Here is a 19,995-nt window from a genome sequence, read left to right as displayed (position 1 = left end):
CAGAGGGGTCCAAGCAACTAGATATTAAATCACTCAATTTTATCCATCAAATAAAAAGAAAGAAAAGAGACCAGCTGCCAATGGTAAACCTGCCTCTTTCAGACTTGCTTCAACCACAGCGATTAGTGCAAAGTCAGGAACAGCTACTCACCTATGCTTGACAAACAGTGAGGTCTCCATTCAATGAACAAGGGGCTGATGGTCAACTAAACCCTTGTATGAGTAGGGGACGGTCATCCAGAAACACAACCAGATCACATTAATGAAATTCAGTAACTCAGGGCAGGCATGCCATAGAGTGGCAATGGCGTTCCAAGGCAGAAGGCATAGTTTTGCAAAATGATCTGACTCAGACAAGGAGTATGGGCTAGTAGGGTAGGTGTTCTATGTCCTGACCACAACCTGGCTCCTTTATAAGAGAATGCAGAGAAGACCGGCTTTTGCAGACTACCGTCCCAAAAGGAAGGGAAATCGCTTCCTTTTGCTGACCAAATCCAACTAGAAAAATACAAGGAACAATATGACCAAAATTCAGTAGGACTGCTCGCTGTCAGTGTGGTATTTTTGAGAATATAGTTGCTGTGTGGTAGATAATTTTACATTGTGTTTTTCAGCTTGAAAGTTACAATTATTTTTCACTTGACTGTAGCACAGACCAGACCCCGGGAAGTATTTTACTTTAGAGCGGGGAAGTCAGTTTAGGGAAGAGTGGGAAACCTAGCTAGTTAGGTAATTTTTAAAGTTCAAAGACATCATAAATCAATGGGGATTGAGACTGGAGGATGGAACTAGATTTCAATATCGAGGTAAGGGGTGATTTCGTTTTATATATCAGATCTGTTCCACTCAGGAGGGCTAGGAATTAAGGGTGAAAAAATTATACACCGCTAAGACATGGTCAGATACCACTTAAATGGTAAGATGTTGAGGACATAGAGCTCTACATGCGGGCGCACATCGCTCCTGGCGATTCCACTCCACAATACCAGATCAGTCCTGCATGACTGGACTAGGATTTAAGGATGGGAAGGATTATTTACCACTGAGATGAGGTCGAATGGAAAACGAGGTGCTGGGTGGTGGGAGGTAAAGGTACATGATTAAGAAACGTAACTGAGGGGATCCTAATCGACAGAGAACGGGGGATAATTTAGGTAAGACTCGTGTGCATACGCACATCAAAGTGTCAGAAATCGCTATTTTTGTATGGGTGGTGGCTAAGGTTTAGGTGGTAAAGTTTACAACATATCAATAGACTGTTTAACCACTAAAGGATTTAGAGAACTTGGGTTCTCTTTCCATAACTAATGATTCCCCCATGAGTTCCAGACAAACAAAAAATATACCACCAGTGTCAGGACTTACTAGGCAGTTAGGCATTCCTTCAGGGCTGCATTCTCCTCTCGACATTTCACCACCATCAGAAAGCCGGTCTCTGAGCAGCATTGTGTGAAGGCTGGAAGAGAAAAGGGGGGAGATGATTTATCGTTTTGGCGACAGATGAGCATTTTCATGCAATACTGGAAACATGAGATTCTTTTAAATATAGCACACGAGGAGAAGGATGATCACAAGTGGTTTATAAATAATTCCAATTACAGCTTTTTTGGAGTGGTTTATTATTATTTTTTAACAGCTAAGCCACGGAAGCTGCACAAGCAGGTTGTTCTAGATAGATTGCCTTATGAAATTGGACTTTGGGTCTTTCATGAGATAAACATATAATTGTAAGTAACAAAAAAAACACAGAGTGTTTTAGTTTCGAAATTTGGTAAACATTTGTCTTACAAGTGTGAATAGGTTAGTATAGCCGCATGCTTAAAACAATCTGCTAAACCATCGCCTATCCTTTTATCAGAATATTAGATAGTTACCAAGTGTGAGAGAGAACACATACTGAGTAAACAAGTAATACGCTAAAAATAGGCAATGGTTGAGCTTAGAGATTTGCTCCTGAAAAGCTAAACTAACAATGGGCCCTTATTTAGGGGTTACTTATTAAACAATAGTTTGCATTTATTGGAGTTTACATCTCTGCCTGTCCTGCAGTGTTGTTGCCTCTTGTCTAGAGGGTCTTGAAGCTGTCTTCGGACAGCTAGGGGCACTAAAGAAGAAATCAAAGCAAACTAAACATTGAATCAACGGTTGTGGCGATTTCTGGTAAGCTTCCAACCGGTACTGATTTAATCGCCACAAATATGGTATTGTCTAATGTAGCGACCCTAGGGGCCCACATGTATTAAAATAGTGGTCGAAAACTGCAATGAGATTTTTTGCGACCAGTATCTAATTCTGCAAACTGAACTAAGTACTAACACATTGGTTTGCATAATAAGGAATTGTAGGGGTCGCAGAACGACCTACCTAATTAATATTAACTAGGTAGGTCACAATTTGGGACCCTCTACAATTGGCTACAATCACAGATAACATGGCCTGCAAGACACATTAAAGCCACCATCCAATGTGACTGCATTTCAAAATTGTAAACTTGATTTTAAAAGCAGCCTGACTTCCTTACTGGCAACGTGGATGATTTAAGAAGAAAACAAAAGTTTTCAATTTTTAAAAACTTCAGTGTCAGTTGGCAGTGGTCCCCAGAATCACTGCCTACTACCCCATAAGTTGACAATCTGATTTCAAAAGGGGAAGGGAAGCAAAGGGGCCTTCCCCTCTGTTGATTAGTTACCACCCCAACTTGAGAGTCAGTAAGTGTATAAACTATTGATACATATGGCACTGATTCGCAATTTGGAAGGAATGTCCAAAAACGCTCCTTTCATATTACATACCATTTCTAAACCCATTTTAGGAGTCAGTAAAATCTACAAAATCCCTTGGTACATCTCGCCTAAGTGATGAAAGGCTCTCTAATTTGCCCATGTGCGTTAGGCTACCAATGTAACTTGGGGTACGTCTATCTGGGTAAAGAGATGTTTCACCAGCATCTTCTCCGAATTGTTCGAATGCCGGCACACAGTACAACCCCCATTATTACGGCCCAACCTTTCAGAATCCATTAGCCAAGTTCTTCAATATTGAGAGTCACTATCATCGTCGTTCTAGTGTGCTCATAGACATCCACCTGCTGCCTCTTGCGTTAAGATGCCTACACAGAGTGTTACCCTCATACTGGCTCTTACAGATGTCACCATGATTTGTAAGGCAAAGTTAATCGACAAAGTGGAGAGACAACAGCAACCCTCATGTGGCTAAACCAGTATGTTTCACTTGATAATGGCAAGTTAATTAGGTCTACAGCAGGTCTATTATTAATAGATGGCAGCAGGACCAAAGTGGCCATGTATATTTTCTCCTGCCTGTTCTCATGCTGAAGTCCAGGACCTCAGATGCCGTACGAGAGTCGTAGCCAGGACAGGGGCAACAAGACCACCAGGGGCTCTGTTAGAACAGTGATACTCAAAGTACGGCCCGGGGGCCACATCCGGCCCTCCTGACTTTACATGCGGTCCACCTGACCTTTACATGCAGCCCACTGGTCAACAGCAGCACTGGGCTGCTGTTTACTCGACTCAGCAGTAAGATTAAAAAGATATTAACGAAACAGGTAAGCATGTATTTAAAGGTTAATTGAAGTTAGAGAAAGGAAATAACTCGGGAGTCCTACACAACTCCGCTTTAGAAACACCTTCATTTTTAAAGAAATCTTTATGTAAAAGTATAACGTTCAAACAAAATTCAAAAAGTATATTTTATTAACATGTTGAACTGATTCACCTTAGTACAGAAGATGATATTATTTCAATGCATTCAGAAGTGAAACATGAATTCAGAAACATGCTTTCTTTCCCAGGGTTGTGGAATTTGATAAAATATCTACTTGTCTGTGGGGCAGGTTCATCTACTGGTCCTGTAGCAAAATCCACTTGTCTCTTTTGTGTCATGTAATATGGTGACAAATTATGGCAGCAATCTCATTATATAAGAGCTCTGAAATAGCCTCTTTGATTATGCCAGGGCTCTTTCAATAGTAAGGTTTGAATACTAGCAATTCCCTTATGTTGCCACATTTCCGCAGCTCTGCATATTGGGGCTGAAGGTAATGGTAAGCAACAGTTCCAGGGTTGGATGCCCTTATTAGTCTGTGCAAACCTACCAACGTTTATGCTTTAAAGGGTTTTCACCAACTCTTCTCTAATCTTTTCTCATACTGAGAACAGTTGGAAATGTACTCCTGACAATGGCAGACATAAAACTTTTTCCAGGGTTGGGAAAAAAGTGGTTGGAGGGAAAGTGAACTTGCAACTACACCTGTATATTTGCTCATGCGAAAATGCAGTTCACAAATATTTTCTAGGAGTACTATTTCTTGGCTTTCTTCTGTAAAGTCTTGTGAATTCACGAAAGCCGTATAACTGCACTTAATTCAAGGACAAGGTCCACTTTTGAGACTTTATTTAATAATTGGGCGCCTAATTAGGTCTGGTGTTAACCATGACCTTTTGTGTTTATTAAAGTTCCATTTCCCTCTCCCTGCCTATCAGCTAGCTTCACTGTAAGTGACAGCACTCTGTTCTTTCACAAGGAGCATACCGACACACAGTCATTTTGTTCAGTGCCCGGAACTACTGTGGCAAGGTGTGCTTTTTGTGCCCACATTGATTTTTTGCTTTTGCCAATGTTTGTTATAATGAGAGGGCCCAGCAGCTCCCGCCCCCAGTAAAGTTTTACAAAAACCATGCCAAAACAAGTCACACATTGACAAAACCAAAAGGCTGACCAACAATTTCAGACCTACTGGCTTTACCAATGCTCGTTTATTTTTATGTCTCCCATAATCTTATTAAAACTGGTTACACTGACTTTCCATTATGGATATTTTTGGAAAATACTAGCATACATCAACACATTTTACAAAATTATGCTGCAAAGAAATGGTACTTAAAATTTTACAGTAGTTTAGCGAAATGTGTTTGCATTTTTTTGTGAACATTTTATTTTGAAAGCAAAGAATCATCAATATTGTTTTCCATCTTCTGCAAATGTTTGCATCTAATCAGAGAGCATTCTGGGAGCAGTATACATAGCTTCATAGTGCTAAACATTGAAAACGTGTGTACATATTTTTATACTGGAACCACTGTTAGTAGTGCAGTCTGAGCTTACAACCTCACCCTAATAATAAAGGCTTCGCATTAATGAACCATAAATACAAGTGTGAACAGCATTACAACATGGACACAAATTTGCCTTAACTGCAGGCAATGTCTTTCCCTGAGCCATAATGTAGTACTGTAAACTGGCTGCCAAAGAGTTTGTGCTGAAGGGGTTGGGCCTACTTGTCCCAAGGACAAAATACACATGAAAACTTGTTGCCCTTGACCCAAAACAATATGTGCCGGGCAGGGGGGCTATAGGAATTCCACATCCCAGTTTCCTAAACCCTGGCAACAATGCCAATAGTGAACTAAGAGGCATGTCAGTTGTTCTGTGCACTCTTTGGGTGGCTGGGGTTTCTAGAATACATGAACATTATATATGTTTATTAAATCAAACACAGGAGAAGTTTTTGTACAACACTCCTGACGGAACGTATTTTAAGGTCCTCCTAGGAAGAAACAGCAGGGAAAGTAAAATAAAAAATAGCCTCGGATCACATAGTTTGGTTAAGTGGAGAAGTCAGGATTAATCCTACGTTTTTGGTTCCACATTGTGCAATTTAGACACTTGGGGCCGTATCACATAAGTGACCTGAGGGTGCAACAGGCATTTGCGCCTGCTTTGAGTGCCTCCGGAGCACTTTGGTATTACAGAAGGGGCTGCAAACGCGTGTGCGGCCCCTTCTGTAATACCGATAGTGCTGGCGCGCATGAAGCGTCAGTGCCATCTTCCGGGCTTGTTCCATCATTTGCATGGGGGTGTGACCCATGCAAATGAGGGAATCCCTTTACCTCAGTGCCGTATTACAGATGCAGAGGCAGAGAAGCCTTCAGAAGGCGCACTGACAGTGTGCCATGTGTGCTCCCTGAAGGGGGGAAAAGGGGGTCCATGGACCCCCCAAACATCCCCTTGCAGGTGGATACAGTCACTGACTGCACCCAGCTGCAAGGGGATCTCTAATCCCCTTTAAAAGTGCTGGCGGGTTGCCACCAGCACTGTGGAAAAACGGAGTGGCTTCAAAGCAGCTGCTCTGTTTTTCACGCGAATGTGCTGCCCCCCAGGGCAGTGCAAGTTTGTGGCGGCCATAGGGGCAGCACATTCACCATAATGGGGCGCATTTTCCTGGATTGCACAGGGCGCACCACAATCCAGGAAAATGCACCCCATGTATAAAATGGCCCCAGGTGTACATGGTTTGCTTCTCACACACCCAACTTCCCACAGCCAACCTCAGTCTCATCACAGACCAAACTTTGTGGCCCCTGGGAAAATGTTTGCGAGTACCCATGCTTTAGATAATAAAGGGTTGAGTGGCCCAATGGACTGTCATGTTCCAACTTCCTGGCATCATGCACATTGTCCAGCCTGCACTCCTCCAGACATCTGGGACGAGGAGCAGCAGAGGAGAAGGTCAATGTATAAGATACTGTGGGGGAATTGAGCCAATTTGTTAAGCTGTGGTCGATCTTGCCCAACGTCCCCGATCCTAAAGGTACCATTGATGGTCATGGGGACACAAACCGTCCTGTTACAGAGGCCCTGATGACGCACAATTGGTGGAGTGTGATTAACGCCACTATCCTCACCCGCTGTCAGCCAGTGCCATACCAGTATGGTCAGGTACAGCCTAGACACCCCTCCTCCCTCATCAATACTAAGACAGTAACACGCTTAGCAGAAGGAATTTTTTGGATTAGGGAGTCGTAAACCCCCGGACGTATTTATTAACATAAAATTAAATCAACATTTTTTAATTATATTTAAACAATACGCAGAAAAAACAGTACATTGATTACTTGGATAGGTACAGATGTAATTTTCCTAACCTTAACATATCTCTAATACAAATATATTCCTATCCGAATCTAAACATTCCATAATCAATAATCATAACAATGACATTTCATTTTCTGCGTATCCCTATTTTGAGCCTACGGCAAGGTCATTAACTGGTGCCAGATCCTTATCAAATTATGCCCGCACTCCAACGGAGTGCGCATGTGCAGGGGGCCCGTTTACCGTGAGGGTACTTCCCCCCCCCCCCCCCAGGTTGCCCCCGTACGCCCTTATGCCCACCCTCCAACCGGAGTATGCATGCGCAGACGGCCCATTCCCCGTGAGGGTACCCCCCCCCCCCCCCCAGGTCACCCCCGTACGTCCTGTAAATTATCTCAATAAGGGGCCCTTACAGTTATGCGCCAAATACTTGCGCCATTGTGCACGTGCGGGGTGGCCAAGCATCCTACTGGAAAAGCGTGACTCCCCCTTCCCGCACCCATTCAGCCAACTGGCTGTAACTGCCCCTGGAGTTCTATGAGAGACCACTTGTCCCTCCCCCTTGGGCGACGCTATTCAAGAATGGCGCCGCCCTCTAAGGACCTTACATTTACTGCTCACCAATCATGACCTTACCGCCTGACCAAGGAATAGCACTCAAATACGACAATAAACATAACTTATTCAAGAAAACAATCTCTTATAATAATGGGGATGAAAAATACAGCCTCCTAGCGAGGCTGTTGTCCTTAAGGGGCAGGCTGTGGGAGCGGCGAGCAAAGAGGTAGACTCCGCCGCTCCCCAGCCTTTTATTCAAAACCTAATCAGGCCAGGCTGGATCTAACCGGCCTAGCATTGATGCGACGCGCGCCCGGAAGTGATTACAATCCCTTCCGGGGCACGCCCCAACAACCTGGAGACCAACCATTGGCGGGGCGCACCGGTCGCGTCACCCTTGCGCGTGACAGGCCCGCCCCTGTGTGGTCATCGGGTGCCAGCACGACCGCCATACATGCGGCGTGTCCGATGCCGGCCCCGCCTTCCTAGGGGCTCCAGAGTCTGCGTGGAAGTACACAGATTCCGCTGTCACATGGCGGCATGAATAAGACTAGCCATGCCGTAAGCGCTTCTCGCTCCCTGCCCAGATTGTGTCTTCAAGTGTGACCGCGGCTGGCCCGGAGCCTGGAGCTCTTTGTAAGGTCTTTGTCACTTGTTTAATAACACGCTCTTTAATTGGGATCTGTGCTTTCATGCCATGTCGCGTGTTAGCACACTGTTATAGATTTAGATTGATGCTGTTAATACCTCAAAACAATTTCCGAAACTGCATTCTGCGACAAATTCAATTTTAAAGTCCTCTGCCTTCATTAGTAATGTGGTTGAATAAGGTTGTGCTGCTTTACATGCACGTTCTTTTGTTGAATGAATATGTAATAAATGAGCCTTTAAATACTGTTAATCCATCAATGCACAGCATTAGCTGCAAATGAAACTCCAATGCGCTCCCAATTCTGCTTTAAACGCAGAATAAATATTTTACTACTACAGGAAAAATCCACCTTTGTCTACGCTGTGGATTCAGTAAGAATAAAACGTTCAAATAAATATAGAATTAAAGGCCAGATGAATCAAAGGGTTTTACCCATTCTGTGTCTATGGGAAAATATGTTCATACATACGGCCCTTAGTCACAGACTTGTTCTATTTCTAGTGTATGGCTATGCACTGCATGTCAAAAGTGCTTGACCATAAAACATTTTTTTATGTCTCCAGTGCCATACAAACGATGCAAAAAATAAATCCGGATCCATGCAGATTTTCAATATATCCACTATCACCGTTTTCTTGTTTTTAAATGTGTGCATTATCTGCTCTACCTGCATCAAGACAGCTGCATTTATCCCGCATGGAGTGCCAGCTAAGGTACTTTCAGAACGTGTGCCAGCCTTTCCTCTGATTCGTTAAACGGTGTGCCAACCTGATTCAAGAAGGGAATCTACTAGGAGAGTAAAGACAAAGCTGAAGACTTCTACAATCATTTGGTGTTAGAGGAATATCCCTAATTCAGGAGCAAATTCGAATCTGTGCCCTAATCGGGATTATGAGTTTGGCAGAAAAATCTGCTCCTCTGAGATTTTTACTGGACCCATTTCACCAATGAGGTCCTGTCAAGATTTACCTCGAGTGGAAATAGTGCTGAGAATAATAGAAAATCAATTTAAATCCGTATACAGGGGTTAGTCCTAATTTTAGGACAAAATCAGTTAATGTGAAAGGAATCGTGCACTAAGTTAATACTGCACACAACACACAGTCCCAGCATTTACTAGGTGGAGGATTCCCAACCTCATTTTGGGTGAACTTGTAGTAAGGTCCTAACGGGAGTTTACAAAATGGTAATAGGCAGAGAATAGGGATATTATAATGTCCTTGTAATCCTGCTTTATTTCAATATCTATGTGTTCTAGGTCAGCACATAAGAACCAATAGAGGGCTCTGTGGCTGGCTATTCCACTCTTATGTATGTGCTATTTATAGCGCAAACCTAGTCAAAAAGAAGCAGAGCGCTGTGCAGGGTCAAAGACAATCCAAGTCAACGAGTAATAGGAGAGGTGTTGCGCAAGATACAACTCTGGCGTAACTCTACAAGGTATGCTTTCCCACCCATGGTGAGTTGTGCACAGTTTATGCATTGCGATGACGTGTTCTTTAAAGAGGTGAGTTTTCTACTCTTTCCTAAACTGGAGCAGTGTTGGGGTGGGCCTGAGGGATAGAAGGATGTTGTTCCAGATCCTAGGCGCATAGGTGGAAAATACCTGCTGCTTTATTTTTTCTTTTAAAACATTTGTCTACAGTCTGAAGGTGTCCTGGCTGCCAGTGTGCCAAGAACCACCAGCGATGGCCCATGCCTTCAACACATAGCGTTCAATGCTCCCAAATACAGATTTGTACCTAATTGTCTCTACTTTGAAGCAGGTAACATCTGCTTATAAATGGCAGTTTTGGAACCCCTACAGGAAAATTAATTCTATGTAAGAAGCGAGCAGATTAATTCCATCCAAACCCGTTTTGTTGCCATACTGATTTTTCTTTTCCTGCTTTATTTCTCCAAATACTGAATCACACACGATCAACAACACTACGTATCTCACCAAGAAACCAAGTAGTGTTACCCTATAGGTTTGACAAGGCTTTATAAATATTGTAAATTTGACATATGAGCAACGTAAGTGTTACTTGCATACAATGAACTACAAATCTTTATGGGCAACATACATCAAAACACAATCTCATGCTCGTAAATGTTAATACTATATTTAGAGTGGCTTCAGAGTTCAAACCTGGAACCAGGTTAGAGTCACAAGTTTCAATAAAGTTTCCCCAAATGTGGAAAACAGGTTCCTATTTCGAGTCTTGAAATGTGTGGTACCATAATAGCTAAAACAGAAACACATTTGTGTGGCATCTTTTATATTTTAGTGCCATGAAGCCATTTTAGTGAATGTTTTAGCTTAATTAATACTGTCTTCAGTCATAATAGCGCAGGCGAAATATCGATCTACAGATATATGGACTCCATAATATTGACTCCTAAAAATATTGATACGGTTGAGTTAGTAATAGTAAATATACGCTTACCTTGAGGAAATGTTGGTAGTCTATATTGTGGTTGCAATATATCGGTAGCACAATATTTCAAGTGTGATACTGGGAAATACAACACTCTGTTACCCTCTTTATAGTGGTCGACCTTCTTGATTAACAGAACCAAACTTCAATCTCAGTTGTTCTAACAGACTTAACATTTTAGATGTATAATTTTCCTGGTGATCTGGCATTCTTGCTTTTGGCATTTTATTTGACCTGCAAGTTTTCTTTTGACAAATCGAGGGTACTTCATCCCTATGACACATCCGACAAGGGCCTTTAGGCTCCACTCTTCTAGACAATGGTGAAGCACAGAAGCTGCTTATTGAAAGGCGAAAATGCCTATACTCAGGGCATTTAATGACACTAGAACAATTACTGTGCTGTGGGCATGCAAGCTTGCATGAAGGACTGTCATCCATGGCTAACCTCGGTTTCGAGGTAGGAATGTGTGCTTGGACTGTGGTAAGAAGATAGGCGATAGTCACTCTAGGTCATTGTCCGACCTTCCTCTGACAATTCCTTCCCATCCATATGTATACAAGACTGTAGCACAAACAAAAAAGCAGGATCAAGTCCCTACAGAGAAATGTCTATATTGCCATGGATATCGTTAATAATCATCCCTCTTGGAAGGTGTGAAGAGATAAAAATAATAAGGATTAGGCCGTAAGAAAGCAGCGGTCCATCTCACTTGTTAACATACAAGTCTAGATTGCTTAGTGGGAACCACGCTCTAGGAACACAACCTGTTACGCCACAGCACGCCTTCCCTGACCAAAGGGGGCACGGCATGCAATTCTGGGCCAGGGCTTAAAGGACCAGCATGTGGTTTCGGCCTCTCCGATGCCTGGCCGATTGTGTGGCTGGTTACCATCGACAATGCGTCCCTGCTGTTTTAATCAATGGTCGCCAACATGTTTAAAACCCTCAGATAGCAGCGTGCGGCCCTTAGACAGCGAGAGGAGCCTATTACGATGTGGCAACCACAAGCCAAGCGGCAGCCAGCTACATGCTGACTTCCATATTCGTGGGTTGCTGCCTTTCAGGACACCCCTCATGCTTAATTAACCTTTGACACAAGCAAGGGGGATGCGCAGGAAAAAGGACAGGAACCTAAAGACAATTTAATGTCAAACACAGGAATACCCTTGGAGCAGCCTTCTCAAGTTAGAGAGCGGCCATTTCCAGAGAGTGAAAACTAATAGAGAACAGAAAGCAGTCAGTTTTGCTTCAAAACTTCCATCGTGGCCACATACACAAAGGAGGCTGTGTAAGGAGAGGGTACAAAAAATGTTTTTTTTTTTAAAATAAAAAAAAAACATGAAAATGAACAAAACTGGGCTTTAATTATACTTTCAAGCATAGAATTACATGGTACTTTGCAGATAACAGACTGGCTCATTGCGTTATTGTCTGATAATCCTTGGCTCCTTTAAGTGATGAGCCATCAATAAAACAACTAAATATCTGGCCAAGGGCATGACCATGAATAGATCAGGGCAACTAACACATTCTCTACGCTGGGCAGGATCGCCAACGGTCTGCCGGCCTTTGTCCAAGAGGACCAGCCCAAGAGGTTACGGTCATCGACACCTATCTTAGCAATCCAGGTTTCTGGGACATTTCAAGAAGATATGTAAAGGCAATCCAAAGATATTTTTTTTCTGTGGCTGCCAATGCTCTACAATAATCAGTTGGTAGTGGAGGTATGGAATGTGTTTCGTCGTCTCCAGCGAAGCACAGCCGACTCAAGGTCCGAGTCAGGATCAGGGGAATAGAGAAGGGGGCTGTTACTGCAATTTCTCGCTAAATCTGTCAGCAAATACAAATATTTGTTTATCAGTCAGTGAACATGAAATTGAGTCTTCAGACCCTGCAGCTAATTATAGTAATTTGTCGCGAGATAACGGACTCTTTTCTACACATCTGTGAATTTCTCCAGCATTATCTAGGAATAGGGAACAGACTTCATTTTTTAACACGCATGCAAGCTGGAGGGCTGGGACCTGGAGTCTGAAGCTAAAATGGTCGTCTCCTGTCACCCAATCAGATTCTGAGTTCAGACTCAAAATACAGTGCGTGAACTGGTTTGCACTTCCAACTGTCAATACATCCTAAGATTGCATTGTATAGTGTTTTAATTGCATAAATGTACCATTTCATCCGACTGACAAAGCAGCATTGGTTACTGGATTTATATTGTCCACGTGAAAAGCGTTTTGGTGTCATGCATGGTGACAAGAAAGGTGCTTTTACTGTATCACATGTAGGTCCGCTTGACCTTGAGTGGAGTGAAGAGTGACATGAAAAGCTGCTTAAGCTTACATAGCATTGATGGGTATGGCACTGTTTGCCTTGGAGCGGGAGACTAATGGGGTGACAGCATGTGGGGTAACTGTGTGGTGTATTGGCATGGTGTACCTGTGCAGCAGCTCACATGAGAAAGGAAACATCGCTCATGTTTTCTCCTGCTCCAACAGAGAACAGAATAAATCACGAGGCCATCTTTTGTTTGGGGGGGGGGGGGGGGGGGTTGCACAGTGGTGGCCCGCTGAGACTGCACATCAAGATGTGGGGAGGAAGCTCAGCCTGGGAGGCAGCAGAGGGAAACATTGTCTGGCCTGTGTCATCCATTCTGAAACACCCTTCCATTATGGAGGTGGGCGTGGTTAACCATACAGCTTTCCCGATCCATTCTAGACTTTGCATTTGAGCTTCAAGTCCAAGACTGCACCCACCTAATTTCCTGTGATGTCATAGTCTGCCTAGACCATATAGACTGGGGCCTTGTATTCAGATGGATGCATAGAAACGCATTCAAAGATATTTTTTCACTTTCATCGCCTACTTTGATGATTTTTCCCCCCAGTTTTGTGTCCTTTTTCTGCAGCAGAATTCTTCAAAGATAGTTCTACTTGGACTACGCAGGGTTCCTTATCGACTCCATTCAAGTGCAATCGTCATTGCCAAAGGAATGTTCCTTATTATTGTTACCTTTCACATGAAAACTGAAGTGCAGGGTGGCAATCACAAAAGGAGAAGGGAGGACATACCAGCACACAATTGGCTCAGATGCATTGTGGTAAATGCAGTGCAGGATAACCTTTACTTTAGTATTCACCATTTTTGTGCAACCATTGCTGTGTATCTCTAGACACCGGATTCAGGCTAGTTGTTCCTCTTCGGTAGAGAGTAACAAGAGAAATAACAGGGCAGAGGAGGCCCTTTCACACAGTCTTCTCGGGTTTCTGTACCACTCCCAGAGCGCTGGTGCATCCCAGAGCTCCTCAGCCCAACAACTCAACAAGTAGACAATCACTAAAGTGCAGGGTGTCACCATGGCACATGAGCAAAGTTGTCTTTTAATCACGCATTCTAGACAGACTTTCATTGTGTCCAGCCCTTGACTGGTACAAACAGTGTAAATTTTGAGTGTGGCCTATGTGGGATGCATTTTCGTTTCATACATGATAACCAAAGGGTTGCTCAAGGGAGATAAAGATAGAATGCTGACGGGCGCGCCGCTGGTGCGCCCAAGGCAAGCCTGTGTGTGTCAGGACCCCTGCCAGTTTTTCTAACTTAACCTACGCCAGGGAACAGCTACTGACCTTAAACAGTGGTAGGTGTGGCAATGTCGCGTTTCTACTCAGTGACAGGAACAATAACGCCCTGCTCTGCCCCCACTGCAAGTACGCACTCTGATCTAGCAAACTTCCTGCGACCTCTCCGGCCTTCGGCCTCCTCGAGAAGACGGTCTGCAAATGGATGCAATTCGGGGAGCCAAGAACCGGAACACCCAGAGTACCTTTCCATCCTCGGATTCTATAGAGGGTACTAATGCTCCACAATCCCAGGGTGGTTCACTTAGCGCTATTTTACTTAATGCTAGATCTGCCATTAAATCCGGATGTTGCTTTTCTCACAGAAACACGGGCTACTGCCTCGTCTGAACCGGATTGGGTGATCGCGCTACCTGTGGGCTACTCGCTTGCCAGCCTGCCCAGATCAGGGTAAATGGGAGGTGGGATTGCTATTATCTATAGGTCCGAGTTTAAAATTGCTTTTGAGCCTGTTCTGCTACCAGGAGCAGAAGCTATGACGTTTAAGATCAAAATCAGTAATGTGTTAGCTTTTCCTGGTCTGCTCCTCTACACACAGCCCGGTCCCAAATCCATATTTTCTCAAGCCTTACAGACCTTATTGGAATCGTGCCTAGACTCCCCTACGTTCACCATATTAGGGAATTTTAATTTTCACCTAGAACGTGGGGATGATGCGTGTACCTCTGTGATGGTAGGAATTCTTGAAGCATTTGGCCTTACTCAGATAGTCTCAGAACCAACTCAAAAGGCACTTCATACTCTGGATGGGACTTTCACAAATAACCCCTCTATTAGTATTAATAGAATTCTGCCACTTACCTGGACCAACCATATGGCAATTTTTTTTTCAACCTCCCGATGGGCTCAATAAAGACCCGCCGTTATCACCCCCGCCTCCGACCAAAGTACGGAACTGGCGGAACATCAGGTCTGAGGGGCTAACAGACCTGCTGGAAAACAGTATGACGACCTTAGCTGCAGACTCTAACATGGCGGCCAAAAGCTATGAGAATTGGATTAGGTCAGCCATTAATCAATTGGCTCCAGAAAGGATTGTCAAACAAAGTAGGAATAAGCCCACCGCCCCATGGTACAACCTCGAGCTGAAAACATTAAAATCCACATGCAGACGCTTAGAACGCGTATGGAGGATGGACTACAGTACGCCCAAAAATAATTATAACCAAGCACTAACTGATTATAAAGAACTTCTACACTAGCAAAATAGAGGGGGTCAACAATTCCGCTAGAGAACTCTTTAAGACCGTCAATGTACTATCCAAACTCCAACAGGGCAATATATTTGCCCCAGATCAAGTGCTTTGTGATAAAATGGCCACTTTCTTCCAGTCAAAAGGTTGGAATAATATATCAGGAATTAGAGAGCCAGAGCTCTGACCCCCTCTCCTCCTAGGCTGCACTCACGGAAGACGTGGCATCTATCACCTGTAACTTGACCAGTTTCTCCCCCTTGACAATCGACATTGTAAAGGATCTACTACTGACGATCAAGTCTTGCTCTCCAACTGACCCGTACCCACCGGACATCATTCATGGCGTTTCAAACAAGGTCAGTGTCCTACCCCCACCCTCAAACAATGTTATTAATTCTGGTGTCTTCCCAACCTCCTGGAAGAAAGCCTGTATCCGCCGCATTTTAAAGAAACCCTCCCTTGATCCTCACAAAGTAACAAACTACCGCCCGATTTCCTGTCTGCCTCTAGCAGCCAAGGTTTTGGAAAAAGGACTACCTAAATACCAACAACCTTTTAGACTCAACACATGGCTTTCATTCGGGCCACTCCATGGAGTCTGCATTGATCATGGCCACTGAGGAAATATGATGGCAAATTGAGAAGGGTGGCAGCAGGGCTATCCTGATCCTACTTGACCTATCAACCGTGTTCGATACGGTTAATCACACTATACGTACGTGATGGGTGGAGGCAGTAAGGATTGGAGACACTGCGCTCACCCTTCTCACCTCCTTTCTCTCAGCTAGAGAAGAGAGGGTATGCTGGGACACCCTAGAATCAGGCAAATTGTATCTCCCTGGGGGACTTCCACAAGGGTCAGCACTCTCTCCAACGTTGTTTAACATATATGTGACTCCATTGGCCAAACTAATCAGGGACCACAGCTTCTCGCTAGTATCATATGCTGACGATACTCAAATTATTATCTCCATCTCATCAATGGCAGACTTGGTGGAGGGCAGGTTCCACATCGGTCTTGGCCACATTATAAAATGGATGCATAAGAACTACTTAAAATTAAACACGGACAAGACCAAGGTCATGGAATTTGGAAATGGTCCTCCTATTTGGACCCATTTGTGGTGGCCAGCAGTGGCAGGAGCTTGTCCTGTCCCTACTACCAAAGAGAGAAACCTTTGTTTTTCAGGTAATGGTCTGCTCAACTTCTCATGGCAGATCAATCAGTGACATCAGCCTGTTACTTCCTTATGAAAATGCTACGTATAATCCTAAAATGTCTACCTATGGAGTTGAGGAAAACGGTGGTGGTGGCTCTTATTCTTTCCCGCCTAGACTATTGTAACGACTTGTACCTAGGGGCTGACAAACGCCAGCTGTCTAAACTTCACTCCCTACAGAACGCGGCAGCACGTACCCTGCTAAACATTTCAAAATATAGTGACGTCTATGGCGCCATTAGAAATCTGCACTGGCTTCCAGTTAAACAGCTAACTGAATTTAAAGCACTATGCTTGGTTCATAAAGCTCTATATGGGGGCGAGGGTGCCTAATGACTATCATAAATTATTCCAATGGCATGCCCCCGACTGGATGTTAAGATCTGCCAAAAAAGCTCTGGTCCGCGTCCCTAGAGTCAAGGGAAGCAGATGTCTCTCATTTTTGGCATCTAAGCTCCGGAATGAACTCCCACGCAACATTAGGCTTTTATCATCCACATCCAGGTGTAGGAGCCTGGTTAAAACCTGGCTTTTCCATCCCCAATAGCGACCAAGCACCTCCTGACTTCGGCACCTTCTTGCTTTCTCCAGCGCCAAGACGCCTCAGTATTCGTGCGCTTTATAAGCCCTTTACTTACTTACGGTGCTGCAACTTCATAGCTGCTGTTAAGTGTAGAGTGTACAGGAGTAGAACGAAGAAGAATGTGACACAGTAGAGAAAGAGGATTCACAGATGTGTGACTTATTTCAGGGTGACATGATCAGTAGGAGTACCAGTCTAGAAGCAATGGGCTCTAGTCTGGCAAAATCTTTGACATTTTATTTAGTTGAAGGACATTAATGACTCTTTGAGCGATGTTATGTGCCATGAAATAAGAGTGCGGCCATGGGTAAGCAGTGTAGTGCTTGAAGGGCTGTGATGACGATCTCAGAGAGGCGTAGTAGTTGTCTTAAGGCAGCATTTTGGTTTCCTAGAGGTGAGTGGAGTAGTATATTGTTGCTCTTCGGTGGAGTCCATGTGCATGGCTAGTCATGACAGGACTAGCATGATTATAACCTGGAAATGTGCTGGAGGGTAGAAAGTAGTAAACTTTATTGTTTAGTTAATTAAAACCATAACAAAGGGTTAAAAAGAAAAATTGTCCTTTACAATAAAACAAGTAAAAAAAAATTTCAAGGTATAGTTTCAAATTCAAAATTTCTAAAAGTAACAAAAGCTTTGACAATTGTACGTCAGTAAAGCAATCATTAATATAAAAAAAGCCTTTTTGTTTTAGAATTTCATATTGCTTTCAAACGCTTTTCAAAAGCTATCGGGAACTTTATCAACTTGCAGTTAATTATGGGGGATGTTGAATCCAGAGCACCAATAATGGCAGACCTGCAGGTGCGTAGTCTCTTGGCCCTAAAAATGTGCTTTAAAAAGTACATACGCTCCTGGTTCAGAGTCTTGCAGTGGCATACGATGTGGATTAAATTTTCTTTTGTAGTGCCACATAGACGACAGACATCTGAGTCTTGTCGTTTCCAGACCGGTTCATCTGCCAGAGTTGGTAATTTGCCGAATCTCAGGGCCATCAGCCTCTTTTTGATGACAACCGAATATGTGGTTTCTAAATAGGCAGCCGGGGTAAGTTTTTTATAACTGTTAATCACGGACCAAGAATGGGAACGGTCTGAAAAGATGGCTTTATCTGTAATTAATGAATGAAATTTGGCCCCCTTATTTAGTGCCTGTTTAAAGGAAATATATGGCAGGTCTTTGTCCCAAAGTTTGGCGGAGCATGTTTGCTCCAGAGCACAAGTCAGATATTTATTAGCGGCTGAATTTTGTTGGCTTTCTAATTCCTGCCACAAAAATCGGTTCATAGTGTTATTTGTGGAGTTCATTTTAATTCGGTACCATACTCTGATGCTTGTGTAAAGTCGTCCCAGTGACTCATTCATTACGCCAAATTCTAGACGCACCTGAGCAGGTGAAGCTGAGCTTGGTAGTTTTAAGACCTTCTTATAGATTTTTGTGATGAGGTTGTTTAAAATAACAGCGTCCTTGCCATGCATTGCTACACTAACATACGCTAGGGTAGGAAGAACTTTGGTGGCCATCACTGTCAATAGAGGTGTAAACGAAGGACCTTCCAGCTTTTTTGAAAGTATACTTAAAGCAAATATTAAAGCTCCTGCTCTTTGCGTCATGTATTTTTTTTGAGCGTTTAAGTTCAGTTTGTCGTCGATGTAATAGCCTAAATATTTGTAATTTGATACTCTTTCCAGGGGTTTTCCTTCAAGCATGATATTAAGATGCGCAGATCTGCGGTTGGTTATTAACATTATTTTTGTCTTGGACAGATTAAGAGCTAGGTTGTTCGCCTCCAGGAATTCCGATGTTACTGCTAGTAGTCTAGACAGGCCCACTTTGGTTAGGCTCAGAAGCACAATGTCATCGGTATAAGCCATATGAGTAAGTTGGAACTTGCCAAGTTTCGGTGCATGAGCATTACAGTTGTTTAATTTGCCTGAGAGGTCAGAAATGAATAAGTTAAATAGTTGTGGTGCTAGGACGCAACCCTGTTTTAATCCGATCGATGTATAGACTTTTCTTGATAGATGTGACCCATCCCCTAACTTGATTTGTGTCCAGGTTTCAGAGTAAAACAAGAGTAGGCCCCCAAGTATCCCCTCCGGTATGGCCCATCCTCTTAACTTCGTCCATAGTAGCTTGCGATCAACACTGTCAAATGCCGCCTGCAGGTCAATAAAACAGAGGTTAAGGTCCTGTTTAGCCTGCTGGCATTTTTCTGCTATCATGGTTATTGACAGTATGTTCGACATAGTTCCGATTCCAGCTCTAAATCCAGTCTGGTTAATTGGGATCATTACTTTGTCTTCTGCCCAATTTACCAGATCTTTTAGAAGGAGTGATGCGAAATATTTAGTTTCTGTGTCCTGGAGTGTTATTAGACGATAATTTAGAGGATTAGCTCTATCTCCTCCTTTATATATGGGCGTGATGATAGAGCCTTTCCAACTTTCAGGAATGCGATTATAGTTTTGAACATCTGCAAAAAGTTTTTCTAGCGATGGACCCCAAAATTCTGGTGCTTGTTTAAAGACAATTTGCGGGATACCGTTTGGTCCCGGTGCCCCGTTACTTTTACCCTTTCTATAATGTGCTGGAGGGTTCACATGGCGTAGGAGGCTTCTGGTAACTCTGTTCACTGATGGATGACTAATAGACTTGAATCTAGAACTACTCGCATGCTTCTTAGTTTAGTAGATGTCATCAGAGAGGAGCAGAGTTGCTCGTGTTAAGATGGTCCTAGGTTGGTAGTGCCTACATATTTCATAGATACGGTCTGCTTTCGATGAGTTGAGTTTCAGGTGGTTCCTCAGCATCCACTGGTTGATGGC

General features: G+C 43.5%; 1 protein-coding gene across 5 annotated transcripts in view; it reads right to left on the bottom strand.

Moving 5' to 3' along the window:
* The window catches only part of CMC1 (C-X9-C motif containing 1), a 223,076-nt gene that overhangs the window by 21,472 nt on the left and 181,609 nt on the right, over positions 1-19,995 (bottom strand). For all 5 annotated transcript variants that reach the window (XM_085630554.1, XM_085630557.1, XM_085630558.1 and 2 more), the window contains one exon: positions 1,366-1,456. In XM_085630554.1, coding sequence (XP_085486680.1) covers positions 1,366-1,456 — 91 coding nt within the window. The remainder of the gene's footprint in view (positions 1-1,365; positions 1,457-19,995) is intronic.

This window comes from Triturus cristatus, chromosome 10 (genome assembly GCF_964204655.1).
Source record: "Triturus cristatus chromosome 10, aTriCri1.1, whole genome shotgun sequence".
NCBI lineage: Eukaryota > Metazoa > Chordata > Amphibia > Caudata > Salamandridae > Triturus > Triturus cristatus.
This window is presented reverse-complemented; position numbering and strand designations above follow the sequence as displayed.